This window comes from Mus caroli, chromosome X (assembly GCF_900094665.2).
Source record: "Mus caroli chromosome X, CAROLI_EIJ_v1.1, whole genome shotgun sequence".
Taxonomy (NCBI): Eukaryota; Metazoa; Chordata; class Mammalia; order Rodentia; family Muridae; genus Mus; species Mus caroli.
The window spans coordinates 42,389,603-42,404,452 of NC_034589.1; the positions used below are offsets into that span (position 1 = coordinate 42,389,603).

At 38.7% G+C, this 14,850-nt stretch overlaps 1 protein-coding gene across 1 annotated transcript; it reads right to left on the minus strand.

The window, feature by feature from the left end:
* Window positions 1-8,563: 8,563 nt before the first annotated feature.
* On the minus strand, window positions 8,564-9,607 carry LOC110287524 (olfactory receptor 1020-like). The gene has a single exon (XM_021154107.1). It carries the CDS (start codon window positions 9,589-9,591, stop codon window positions 8,587-8,589), a length of 1,005 nt encoding a protein of 334 aa, XP_021009766.1. The 5' UTR covers window positions 9,592-9,607; the 3' UTR covers window positions 8,564-8,586.
* Window positions 9,608-14,850: the final 5,243 nt, after the last annotated feature.

The window sequence follows — 14,850 nt, forward strand, 5'->3', positions numbered from 1 at the left end:
AAAAGCAATATACAACAAACCAATAGCCAACCTAAACATAATAAAAGCAATATATAGCAAACTAATAGCCAATAAATGGAGAGAAACTCAAAGCAATCACACTAAAATCAGGGACTAGACAAGGCTGCCCACTTTCTCCCTACCTATTCAATATGGTACTTGAAGTCCTAGCCAGAGCAATTCGACAACAAAAGGAGATAAAAGGGATACAAATTGGAAAGGAAGATGTCAAAATATCACTATTTGCAGATATGATAGTATATATAAGTGACCCTAAAAATTCCACCAGAGAACTCCTAAACCTGATAAACAGCTTCAGTGCAGTAGCTGAATATAAAATTAACTTAAACAAATCAGTGACCTTTCTCTACACAAAGGATAAACAGGCTGAGAAAGAAATTAGGGAAACAACACCCTTCACAATAGTCACAAAAAATATTAAATACCTGTGATTCTAACTAAGGAAGTGAAAGATCTGTATGCCAAGAACCTCAAGTCTCTGAAGAAAGAAATTGAAGATGATCCCAGAAAATGGAAAGATCTCCCATGCTCATGGATTGCCAGAATTAATGTAGTCAAAATGGCCATTTTGCCAAAAGCAATCTACAAATTCAGTACAGATTCCCTATCAAAATTCCAACTCAATTCTTCACTGAGTTAGAAAGGGCAATTTGCAAATTGTTATCTGGAATAACAAAAAACCTATGATAGCAAAAACTCTTCTCAAGGATAAAAGAACCTCTGGTGGAATCACCATGCTTGACCTCAACCTGTACTACAGAGTAAATGTGATAAAAACTGCATGGTACAGGTACAACTACAGACAGATAGATCAATGGAATAAAATTGACAACCCAGAAATGAACCCACACACCTATGGTCACTTTATCTTTGACAAGGGAGCTAAAACTTTCCAGTGGAAAAAAGACAGTATTTTCAACAAACCATGCTGGCACAATTGGCGGTTATCATGTAGAAGAATGCAAATGGATGCATTCTTAGCTCCTTGTACAAATCTCAAGTCTAAGTGCATCAAATACCTCCCTGAAACCAGAGACACTGAAATTTATAGAGGAAAAATTTGGGAAAAGCCTCGAAGATTTGGGCACATAGATAAATTCCTGAACAGAACAATAATGGCTTGTGCTGTAAGATCAAGAATCAACAAATGGGACCTCATAAAATTGCAAAGCTTTTATAATGCAAAAGATACTGACAATAGACAAAAGGGCCACCAACAGATTGGGAAAGGATTTTTACCAATCCTAAATCAGATAGGGGACTAATATCCAATATTTACAAAGAGCTCAAGAAGCTGGACTCCAGAAATTCAAATAACCCCATTAAAAAATGGGTTACAGAGCTAAACAAAGAATTCTCAAGTGAGGAATATAGAATGGCTGAGAAGCAACTGAAAAATGTTCAACACCCTTAATCATCAGGAAAATGCAAATCAAAACAACCTTGAGATTCCACCTCACACCAGACAGAATGGCTAAGATCAAAAATTCAGGTGACAGCAGATGCTGGCGAGGATGTGGAGAAAGAGGAACACTCCTCCATTGTTGGTGGGATTGCAAGATTTTACAACTATTCTGTAAATCAGTCTGTTGGTTCCTCATAAATTTGGACATAGTACTACTGGAAGATCCAGCAATTCCTCTCCTGCGCATTTACCCAGAAGATGTTCCAACTGGTAATAAGGACACATGCTCCACTATGTTCATAGCAGTCTTATTTGTAATAGCCAGAAGCTGGAAAGAACCCAGATGTTCTTCAACAGTGGAATGGATATAGAAAATGTGGTATGTTTACAATGGAGTCCTATTCAGCTATTAAAAATGAATTTATGAAATTCTTGTGCAAATGGATGTATCTGGATGATATCATCCTGAGTGAGGTAACCCAGTCACAAAAGAAGTCACTAGATATGCACTCATTGATTAGTGAATATTAGCTCAGATACTTAGAATACCCAAGATACAATTTGCAAAGCACATGAACTCAAGAAGAAGGAAGACCAACGTGTGGATACTTCATTCCTTCTTAGAATAGGGAACAAAATACCCATGGAAGGACTTACAGAAACAAAGTTTCGAGCTAAGATGAAATGATGGACCATTCAGAGACTACCCCACCCAGGGATCCATCCCATAATCAGCCACCAAATGCAGACACTATTACACATGCCAGCAAGATTTTGCTGAAAGGACCCTGGTATAGCTGTCTCGTGCGAGTCTTTGCCAGTGCCTGGCAAATACAGAAGTGGATGCTCACAGTCATCTATTGGATGGAATTCAGGGTCCCCAATGGAGGAGCTAGAGAAAGTATCCAAGGAGCTGAAGGGGTCTGCAACCTTATAGGTGGAACAACATGAACTAACTAGTACCCCCAGATCTCGTGTCTCTAGCTGCATATGTAGGAGATGATGGCCTAGTCGGCCATCATTGGGAAGAGAGGCCCCTTGATCTTGCAAACTTTATATGCTCCAGTACAGGGGAAAACCAGAGCCAATAAGTGGGAGTGGGTGGGTAGGGGAGTTGGGCAGAGAGGGGAGGATATAGGGGAATTTTGGAATAGCATGTGAAATGTAAATGAAGATATTATCTAATAAAAAATGAAAAAAAAATACTCAAATTGGCACATGAGAAATAGGGTAAACTCCCTTGTGCCAAATCCTATGACTATTCTTTAAGTCCTAGTGTCAGTGATCTTTAGTCAAAAGTATGATTACAAAATATATGAAAAAAGAGCTACATAAGTGTTTAAATTTCAAAAATAATCATCCCTGAGATTACATTGATGCTGACAAAGGGAATTTGTTACTCAATGTCTGTGATTGCCCATGGGTGTCATCTAATCCTCCACAAGAATGATGTGAATATTGAAAATGTCTAAGATTCATTTCATTAATTATTTTTATGTCTTGTAATTTTAACCATGATGGCTGATGAACTCAGGTTGGTTGAAAAGCTGACATTTTTGGAAGAAACCCAAAATCCAAGTGAACTTTTGTTGAGGATGTCAGTAGACTTTGCGTGATGAATGAAAACAGGGAAGATATGACATCTGTTTTTTAACCTTCAGGGGATGCTTGACAAAATAAGGTGTTTGGGAACAGAATTGTAACCAGGGTGAGAAATGGCTTTTCTAGTATGATCAAAGAGTGAACATGCTATACTCTTAAGAGATAAATGGAGACTGGAGAGATGTCTCAGGTGTTATGAGTACTGGCTGCTCTTCCAGAGGACCCCAGGGTCAATTCCCAGCACCCAAATAGCAGCTCACACTTTTCTGTTACTCCAGTTGGGGGGGATATGATACATTCAAGCAGAAATGCAAGCAAAGCATCAATGAACATGAACAATTTTTTAAAATCGTCAATTTTTTTTTTAAGAAAAGAGATAAACATTGGCATAGCAGAGAGCTCAAAATAGGCAGAATTTAAATACACACAAAGATCATGGAGTATGTTAAAAGAAACTTTGAAGAGACAAAAGAATACCAAGAACTGATCCCATATACCTACATTCCATGTGTGTGTTTATTCAAATTATACTGGCAATGATCTTGTACTAGAGGTGAAGATAGAGGTGGGAAATGAACTCAAAATCCTACAAAGCTAAGGACAAAACAATAGAGAATAAGTTATAATTCTATAATCTTGAATAACCTGTAGAGGTGTCCTATTTATGATTTGCTTGTATTTAAAGTTTAAACTTAATTAGCCACATACCACACCATATTTTGTAGAACTCATGATTCCTACCTAACTCTTAGCCTCCTGGGAGGCCAGACAACCTCTTGACCATATCTTTGTATTTCTACCTCCATTTGTACTGTTCTTAAACACAGTAATATCTTTTTACTTGAATATGCTCACCACCACTCTCCTGAAGGCAATTTTACTTCCACCTGTCCTACATCGACAGCTTTGTACAGAGGTGTAATATGACCAAGGCTCTAGTGTTGATACAGGTACTATTATTGGCTTTCTTCCTCTAGACTGGACCTGAAGCCCTTTTACCTCTTCTTATTACTGGTTTGCCCATTCTATATCTCTTCTCTCTCTTCCCTGAGCAGATGCTGAAGTACCAACAAACCATCTGGCCCAAACAGTGAGGGTTAAGGTACAAATTGGAGCTGTAGCACTTCTAATCTAGCATGACAGTTTGTACTGATCAGGTTAATGGGGATAATTTCTCTTTGGCTTGTACAGAGACGTGAAAATTTAATCTGATTTGCTATTAATTAGTCTGTCCGATCATTAACATAATGTTTCACTAAATACAGAAAGAAAAAAAATAATTCTTATTGCACAGGCAAGTACATCAACCAGAGCTCAGTAATAGAAAAGTATTGCCTTTTGGGTACAGCAGAAAAGCTGTACTGCCAATGGGACCAGGACCCAGACTTTGACATGTTTCTTAGTATTAGGGATAGGTTATCTTGCACCATATGTAGTCTTCTAGTTCTGGGAAGAAATACACACCTTTGTAAAATGATTAATTTTCAATGGATCGTAGAGTATGCTGTGGTTTGGAAAACAGAGTGGAATGATTCGGCCCTCAATGAGATTAAATAATCACATCTTAAGTGAGAGTAATATAATGCTTTATCAAACAAATGAAATAATTTAGATGGCTCTTTTTTATTCTTTTATTAACAACTATTTATGGAACAAATAATTCTGTGATAAGTGTTGTGCTTGGTGATAGAGTTATAGAAGTCAAATACAGCTGACATGAATCATGCCTTGGTGAAATTTTGATGCAGGTAGATGATATATACCTATTTGTATATATATGTGTGTTCATGTTATATTCGTATACTTATTTAATTGTAATTGTGATAATATATAGTGAAAAATCAGAGTTCTCTAAAAGCATATATGTGAAGATTTGGGTGGTATCCAATGGATTATCCAAATTGAGTCATGGAACTGGCTGTGATGGAGCATGCTCATAATCCAGAATTTTGGAGGTAGAGGGATAAGTATTGCTATAAATTTCAGAGCAATGTTGACTACATGATATCATATTTAATTTAATAAAGGAAAGAATGAACAAAAATAAAGCAGAAAATAAGAGAGAAGAAAGGAGGCAGAAAACATAATGTGTGGACGTTTTGAGGAGGCCAATGGCTTTGAGGAACATAACAGAGAGATAGGAGTTTGGTGAGCCAAAACTGAGAGTTTGGCCAGAATTATAAATTCTTTATAATTATTATTATTTTATTGGATATTTTCTTCATTTACATTTCAAATGTTATCCCCCCAAAACCCCTATCCCATCCTCCCTCCTCCTGCTTCTATGAAGGTGTTCTCCTACCCACCCACTCCTGCCTCTCAATCCTCACATATCCCCTCTACCTGGGCATCAAGCCTTCACAGGACCAATTGATGTCTGACAAAGCCATCCTCTGCTACATATGCAGCTGGACCCATGGGTCCCTCCATGTTTACTCTGGTTGGTGGTTTAGTCCCTGAGAGCTCTAGGGGTGTATGGTTGGTCGATATTGTTGTTCATTCTATGGAGTAGAAAACCCCTTCAGCTCCTTCAGTGCTCAGTCCAATGGTTGGCTGCAAGCATTCACTCTGCATTTGTCAACCTCTGGCAGAGCCTCTCAGGAGATAGCTATATCAGGCTCCTGTCAGTACTTCTCACCATCCACAATAGTGTCTGGGCATGGCTCCCCAGGTAGATCAATCTCTGGATGGCCTTTTCTTCAGTCTCTGCCCCAAACTTTGTCTCTGTATTTGCTCCTGTGAGTATTTTGTTCCCCCTTATAAAAAGGACTGAAGCATTGACAGCTTGTTCTTCCTTCTTCTTGAGCTTCATGTGGTCTGTGAATTGCCAGACACTAGAAAGAAACCTGATGTCAGTCAACAGAGAATTGGATACAGAAAATGTGGTACATTTATACAATGGGGTATTACTCAGCTATTTAAAAGAATGAATTGATGAAAATCTTAGGTTAAAGGATAGAGCTAGAAAATATCATCCTGAGTGAGGTGATATCACAAAAGAACACACATGGTATGTAGTCACTGATAAGTGGATATTAGCTCAAAAGCTAGGATTACCCATGGTACAATTCACAGTCCACATGAAGCTCAAGAAGGATTATAAATTCTTAAGCCAGGGGTGAGGTGGAGATAGACTAAATGTTTGGAGATCTTGTAACAGGTGTCTTTGCTGCTCACTTCCATGAAACATTTGGGCTTTATCCTAGGGGCAAAGGAAAGCTATTAAAAATTTCTAGGTTTAGTTAATATGGGGGCAGTTGTAATTTTTAATCTTTCCCAGTAGAAAGCACACTAAACAAATTTTTCAGCTAGATTCAAAAACACTTGTGTGTGGCTGGAGCAGATGAGGCATTTCCACTGTGCATCTGAGCAGAAGGCAGCACCCCTGAGAGACTGAACACTAATTACAATTCTACTCTAGATCCAGGTTTTAACCACAAGGAGTGTGTTCTGCAGGCTCTATTTCATAATTGAGGGTAATTACAAGAAGATAAAACTAGATTAGAGACTATTAGGCCCAGTACAACAGGGAGCTCTGTGGGGGGCCGGGAAGGGAGTAGGAAGAACTAAGAACTAAGAAAGTCTTTCCCAAACCGCTTGGCATTCTTGGGCTCAATGTGTAAGTGGAAGTTTGGGGATGGCTGTCCTGCTTCTGGTGTTTCTAGAGGTAGCGCCAGAAAGGACAGCAAGGGGCAGAGTTGGTATTATGCAGTTGGAGGTGCCTCTGGGAGAAAGTAAGGATGGCTACGATACCAAAAAATGGTGTAAGAAGAAAAGGGATTTTAAAAAAGTATAGTCAGTATATGCAGAAAATATGTCTTATTTCACTTTATCTACCACACATCCATTGTTTTGACTAGTCATTGATTGATTTAATCAACAAGTGATTATTTGCAACTGTTCTGTGTGGATTGCTATGCTAGGAGAATTTAAGAGGAGTAAGGACGTATCCCTGAGACTTAGATGCAGTAGTTTCTCTTGTTCGATGAATGAAGTGTGGTCAGCCTTGAAATTATATATGTATATTCTTGGTAGTGTGTATGCATATATGTATACATGTATATGTATGTGTATACATGTATATGTGTATATGTAAACATACACACCACCAACAAGAATGTACTTGGCAAGATGTATTTATATGTATTTGTACATATGCAAAATACATACATATGCACACACATATGTATATATATATAAAACATTAATAAAGAAAATTCAGCTGTAAACTTAAGGAAGGGACATGTAAGGAGTTCAAGGGAAGGTAGGTGATATTAATTTGAAGGGAGGGAAGGGAGAGGGGAAACATAATGCAATTCTATTTCAATTAGAAACATACTTTTCAAAAAAGAATAATAAGGACAATGGTGTTCCAGACTTTGAGAGATTTAACTGTTCAAATGAGTCAAGTAGCTGCACTAGCATTTTATCAGTAGAAAATCAGATGATCTAAAGAAAGAAGACAATGTAAGCCACAGTAGTTGGAATGTGGATGAAATTCAAGGCAAGATACAGTGAAGGGCCTTGCTAGGGAGAAGCTAAGGGAAGATAATAGGAAGGCCTGGAGGATGAAGAAAAATGGATATAGCACAATGACTGTGTCTATGTGTGAAGTGTGGAGAGATTCTTGAAGGTATTGGCATGTGGATACATACAGACATGGGTAGGTAATTTAACCAGGAAACCTTTATGCCAACAAATAATTCAACTTCTCTCATAAACATAGAAAAAGCAAGCAAGAAAGGAAGAAGCATTTATGGCATGAAGCTGTTGTTGCAAGCCGGGTCTTTTTAATGATTGACACATAAATTGTACACAATAGCAGGTTTCATGTGGCATCTACATATGTATGCATAATGTAATTTGATCATCTTTACCCTTTATTCTCTCACCCATGCTCCCTTTGAGCCCTGTTTTCTCCTTAGTACACTATTCTATTTTAAAATCTTTTAATGTCTAGGCCCCATATATGAGAAAAGACATGATGTCTTTCTCAGTCTTGATTATTGATAGTTTCCAGCCAAATCCATCTCTGTCTAGTTTTTGTTAACAATATAAGTTTGGCTTTCTTTAGACTGAAAAATTCTCTGTCTGTCTGTCTGTCTGTCTGTCTGTCTGTCTGTCTGTCTCTCTCTCTCTCTCTCTCTCTCTCTCTCTCGTGTTATATGTGTATGCATGTACACAAATGTGTATCTATATGAGTCAATATTATATTTTATCTATTTTGTAGTTGATAGGCAGGAAGGTTGACTTTATATCTTGGTTCTTGTGAATGATCAGGTTTGATATTTCTACTTTCCTCTTAAAAGGAAACAATGCATGACAGAGTAGCCTGGTAGAGTTATATATAGATTGATATATCGACTTGTTCTGTTCAGGACATCAACTGAAACATTAGTCTGTAAAAACTGAAGGGAGACTCCCTCCTCTGCTACTGATTTCCCTGGAAGAAGGGAAGAGCATTTGTTTGAAACCCCAAGTTGTCAATCAAGTTCCTGGCACCCTCTAAAGAAGCACAAGCTCATGGGGAAAGGACTCTCTGGGGATGCAGAAGGCCATTAGGTTTTCATTGGATGCTTCCACTTACTCAGGAGTTTCTGCACTGCCTTCTTAACATCCTTGTTTCTCAAGCTGTACACAATGGGGTTGACCATGGGGGTGACCACAGTGTAGAGCAATGAGAAGACCTTGTTTAGGGCCGTGGCCTGAGTTGCTGTGGGTATGGCATACACTGTTCCCAAAGTTCCATAGTACAGAGAGACCACGATGAGGTGGGAGGAACATGTGGAAAAGGCTCTTTGCTTTCCTGCAGCTGATGGCATCCTGATGACAGCAACAACAATGTTTATATAGGAGGCTACAGTGAGCAAGAAGGGTCCCATGGTGACAAAGGAGGCCATGAGGAAAGTAGTTCTTTTTACTTCCTCGGGATCAGAACAAGCCAGCTTCAACACAGGGGCAAGGTCACAAAAGAAATGATCAATCTCATTGGATGCACAGAACTGGAGCTGGAATGTCATTGTGACAGTAACAACAGGTGTTAGAAATCCACCCACCCAAGATCCACCTGCAAGCAAGAAACATGTGTGGAAGTTCATGAGAGATGGGTACCGAAGTGGGCTGCAGATTGCAAGGTATCGGTCATAAGACATACTTGCCAGGAGAAAACACTCAACTACTGCCATGGAGCCAAAGAAATAAAACTGAGCCACACATCCTGTAAAAGAAATGGCCTCTGGACCAGAGAGAAGGGTCTTCAGCATCTTAGGAGCAATGGAAGTTGTATACCAGATCTCAAGGAAGGAGAAATTGGACAAAAAGAAATACATGGGAGTTTGGAGGCTGTGGTCATTGGAAGTAACTGTAAGGATGAGAATATTCCCCATTAAGGTCATTATGTAGATTCCAAGAAACATTCCAAAAAGTAAAAATTGTAAGCCATGGAGGCTTCCAAATCCCAGAAGGAGAAATTCTTTGATTGCAGTCAGATTACCCATATCTATGAGATTCGGGCTCATGATCTGAGGAGAAGAAATATAAACAAATGGCAAAAGAGAAAACATACTGGAAAGGAGCAGGACCACCATGTATCCTGTGTAGTACAGAAAGCCTTGTCTCCTCCCTGCTAGGGGCCATTCTGTATACGGTGTACTAACAAACTTGCCCAGCAGCACTGGATTCCTTCTTTTTTCTCTTGATGATGAAATAATAGTGAAGAAATGACCAAAAGGAGGAGAGGTTTATTTGGCTTATGGCTTGAGGGATGCAGGTCTTTGTGATAGGGGAAAGCATAGCATCAGGCTACTCTATGGTGGCCTGAACATGTGGCTGGGATGCACCTCTTACCTCTTTGTATTTCAGTGGGCTTGGAAGCACAAATGGGATAGGAAATCCTATAAAATGTAAGGACTGCTTCAAGTTACCCACTTTCTCTAATGAGACTCCATGTCCTAAAGGTTCTAGAACCTTCCTCCATAGTTCTACAAGAGAGGAATTCAGTGTTGAAACACATGAGTTTATGTGGGATGTTTCTCATTCAACCCAAAATGCTTGTAAAGAGATCTCAAGTTAAGGATCCCTTAAGAAAGAGTGACTTCAATGTTTCTTTTCCACTTGTTTCCTTTGACATAATTACTGCTAAATCCACCTTTGCGGGTCTCCCAGTAGGACGCACACAGTATATAATGGTAACTCTGAGCAGCAGCTTCTCTTAACAATATTACCTGAACTTCTAAAACAATATTAAAGACTCAATAGAAAAGTGAATCCCAAATCTTAAAATAACAGTAAATCAGACAAGTCTTTCCTCCTGCATCCCCCCATCATGGTGGATTTCACTAATATCTCTGGAAGGAGGAGGCAAATTCAGAATTATTGATCTTAAATTACCAATAAGAAAAATAAGAGTTTCTGCTGGACTCTGTGGATATGTAGCTGATTGCTTCCATGGCATCAAATTCCTATGGAAATTGGGGGAAAATGTATGTAAAGTTATTCACTGGAAATGTTAGAGAAAAATAATGCTCCATCATTCATAAATGAAAATGACATTCCTGACTCACAAGCAGTAGGATGTGCATTTAAGAGGGTTGCCCCCCCCACCAGCAGCCAGGATGGGTTAGCAGTGAGTCATGGCTATAGCTTCTCCTTGCGCACTTGCTCCCCCATGCTTAAAGACCCTTATTTGTGAAGTGGCTGTCTGATCACAGTGCCTGGACTATGATAGGATTACAAATTTGTCTGTGCTGTGGCATAAATGAGGAGAAGGTAGGAACCCAGAGGTAGGGGCTTGATTCCATCAGTGTTCAAAGCTGAAGGCTCAGTTTGTGACTAGAAAAGAAGGAAGAGCCATCCATCTTTTCGACTTTGTTTTTGGTAATGACAGTGTTTCCTAAAGAGGTTATAAATAATCACATTTTTGGTTTTGCATGTGAAATCATAGTTTAACTGTACTCAACAATCTGGTTATTTAAGAGAATCTTATTAGAATGCTTCTGAAATATGAAGGAATCTTTCATAATTTACCCTTTGCACCAATCCAGATGTTAGTGTATTAGGGTTTTGTCAAGGAAGATCCACTGATACTACAGGAATATAGGACACTTGAACTGCATGAAGTAGCGTTGGCAATGATTACAGTGTATAAGAAAAATCAATCAGCAGCTAAGGTTGTCCCTGGAGGTGACAGCTGCTTCCTAATTGGGGAATTAAACTGCAGTGTCCTCTTACCATTTTAGTTTGTCTTCAGAGACTGCCAGCCTGCATTCAGAACCAACATTAACATCATTAGATTTTTATCATTCAATCCCAAGTCTCATTAATTAGTAATGGAATAAACTTGACTCCCCCCACTTCAGCTTACAAGCATGTTCTTTGGTGTGTCCAAATTCAAAGGCTTATAGCCTCCCTAAGTCCACTCGTTTATTGCAGTGAAGAGAGATTAACATAGATGCAAAAGAGAAGTTTGGAAGTCTTCTCTGTTTCATTCTCTCACCACATACCTTTGGACACGCACATGTTATTGAACTGCTAGTTATTAGGGGTGAAATTATAAGCACAGAAGACCTGGTACCACTCACTATTCATTAAGGATATAGTTTAGTGGTAAAGGTACCCAGTAAGTCAATGCCCTCAATCTTCCTAATGCTGTGACCCTTTACTGTAGTTCCTCTTGTTATGGGGATCTCCAACCATAAATTATTTTGTTGCTACTTTATAACTGTAAATTTCCTACTGGTTGCAAAACACAAGTAAATCAAGAAGAGGGAAGACCAATGGGTGGATACTTCATTCCTTCTTAGAATAGGGAACAAAATACCCATGAAAGGAGTTACAGAGACAAAGTTTGAAGCTAAGACAAAAGGATGGACTATCCAGATACTACCCCACCCAGGGTTCCATCCCATAATCAGCCACCAAACCCAGACACTATTGCATATGCCAGCAAGATTTTGCTGAAGGGACTCTGTTATAGCTGCCTCGTATGAGGTTATGCCAGTATCTGGCAAATACAGAAGTGGATGCTCACAGTCATCTATAAGATGAAACACAGGGTCCCCAATGGAGAAGCTAGAGAAAGCACCCAAGGTGCTGAAGGGTCTGCAACCCTATAGGTGGAACAACAATATGAACTAACCAATACCCCCAGATCTCATATCTCTAGCCACATATGTAGCAGAAGATGGCCTAGTCAGCCATCACTGGGAAGAGAGGCCCCTTGGTCTTGCAAACTTTATATGCCCCAGTACAGGGGAACACCAGGGCCAAGAAGTGGGAGTGGGTGGGTAGAGGAGCAGGGTGGAGGGAGGGTATAGGGAACTTTTGGGATAGCAATTGAAATGTATATAAAGAAAATATCTAATAAAAATAAATTTAAAAAAGAAATAGTAATGTAAATATTTTAGGAGATATAGGTTTGCCAAAGGGATCATGACCACAGGTTGAGAACCTTGTGTTAAACAGATGAATTTCTGATGAGTATAAAATGATCCCTGTGATAAGTGCTTTGAGAGAGAAATATAGAACCTTGATACAAAGAATAATGTTCAGGAAGGGGTGACGTAATTTTTGTGACATCTATAAAGAAGATACAAGTGAGGTGGAAATTACATGTTTATGCTGATATCAGATGTGAAAGAAATATCCCAATATGAGACAATCAGAATGTAACTGGTGAGAAAGCTGCTGTCTGATCTAGGCAAGAGGTGGTAACTAAGCAAAAGCTAGAGTAGGGTAAGATGAGCTACCTTTAGGGCTTTTATCCTATAAGGTATACCTTCAAGATGTTCTGTCATTTCTTTGAATATACATATAAAAGTTGGTTTAAGAAATAAAATGTACTATAAATATATTCAGAGCAGACATGAAATACAACTATATCCAGCAACTGCATGGATAGACATGTTTTTTTCTCCAGAGATAGGAAGATCAATTTTCTCTTTCTTAGTACCCCTTGTTCCTCTCTCTCTCTCTCTCTCTCTCTCTCTCTCTCTCTCTCTCTCTCTCTCTCTCTCTCTGTCTGTCTGTCTGTCTGTCTGTCTGTCTCATTTCTGAGATGACACTTAAGGTCAAAAGCTTAGTGATAGACAGGGCTCTAGCTCTGAGAGGTAGAGCTCTTAGTGTGACTAAAAACAAGCTCTTAAGCAAATGCATCACAAATTGCTGTCCTTGTTTCCAAAAACAACCAGGGAAGAGAACGAATAGGTCAGCATAACCTTTATTCACCCTACAAAAATTGCTCAAAGCCCACAGTTAGCAAGTGAATTTCAGGAGTAATCTTGCACATGATGTACAAGAGAGCTCAGTTTGATGGGATTGTCAAATTCTCTTCAAAATGAGCCCCCAACCATCATTAAGAATGACACAATTGCTCAGAACTTCCAATTATCTGTTTTTCCCCCAAAAGGTTCTATTTTATTTCATTTTGCTCTTGCATGAGAGAGGTAGATGACAATGGAATGATTTCAGTCAAGAAAACAATTTTCAGGGGTCAGTTGGAGTCAGAATGCTTTCAGTCTTATTCTTTCTCTTTTCTTCATGGTTGTTTATACTTAGGACCATTAAGAGTGGATGGAAAAATGGTGGTCAGAGGTTCTGAAAGATGTACAATTAGAATGATGATTATCCTTGATTCACTAAGTAAGGACAGGAGGTTCAGCTTTCTTTATGGAATTGTTAAGTAAATTCAATGGAAAACAGCTTCTTACCTAACATCTAGCAACACACAAAAGGTAATTAATCATGTCATCTAGACCCATTCTCTTGGTATTTTCTCAATCAAGATTCATCTAAGTACAAATATTCCTATGCCATTATAATCATCAAAAGGTAAAATTGTTTGGAAGACAATATAAAGTACCCCAAATTCACATCCACTACCTCATAAGATGTTAATGGTCGTATTAGTATAATCATATAATCAAAGTGCAGAGCCTTAAGTATGGAATCAGAGATTAGCTATAACAGCACAAAGTTACTTCTAGGATTAACTCAGAAGACCCTTTTGGAAAGGAGGGGAGGTAAGGTGGAGTTTGAAGAACACCTGAAGGAAGTATACAGTTGCTTGTCTATACCAATCAGGTATTCTATATTCTTCCTTCCACCAAACCCCAATTCTGCAGATTAAGATAGAACATCAGCTTGAAGTTCTGTCAGATCTATATTCTGCTTGAAAAGGCAATGGATGTATCAGGGCAATTGTTTGATGCTAGAGATCAGGGTAGCATAGAAAAATTAAGACGTTCATCTTTGCAGCTTAATCCTCACTACATAGGCCAACCTTTGTTCCAAATACATATTAACCTCCTCCCTAAAATGACACCTTAGAGAAACAAGAGCAGGAAAATTATCCACAGAAAAAATCTGTGCAGGTTCAAAGAAAGGATCCTTGACTTGTATTCTAGTAAGTCCCCTATTACAGAGGGAAGTTGATGACTTCCGTCAACTCTCAAAAACAAATATTTTTCATGAATAACTTAAACTTATGCCACACAGAGAACATTTTGGAGAAAGATTTATATTTTCCCTTTTAAAACAACTTTTAGAATATTATAAACAGCTCAATTGTTAAAGGAATTGTTCATTAATGATGCTAGAAAAACCCGGATGTCCAAGGGAATGATTCTGTTATTTGTGTTTTTGCACCTTGAAACCTAGAGACATACATTGCTGAGATGCTTTAAACTAACATTATTGAGACCCAGAAATGGACTGGGAGATCAGCCTTATTGAGACCTGGTGACAGATATTTCTAATTCAACTATATTCTTTGGTGCTAATATTTTTGTTTTTCTATTCCATTTGTCAAGATGACAGACAATGAA

Coding starts and splice junctions, on each gene's coding strand:
- LOC110287524 (XM_021154107.1), bottom strand. CDS start 9,591: ATGTTTTCTCTTTTGCCATTTGTTTATATTTCTTCTCCTCAGATCATG.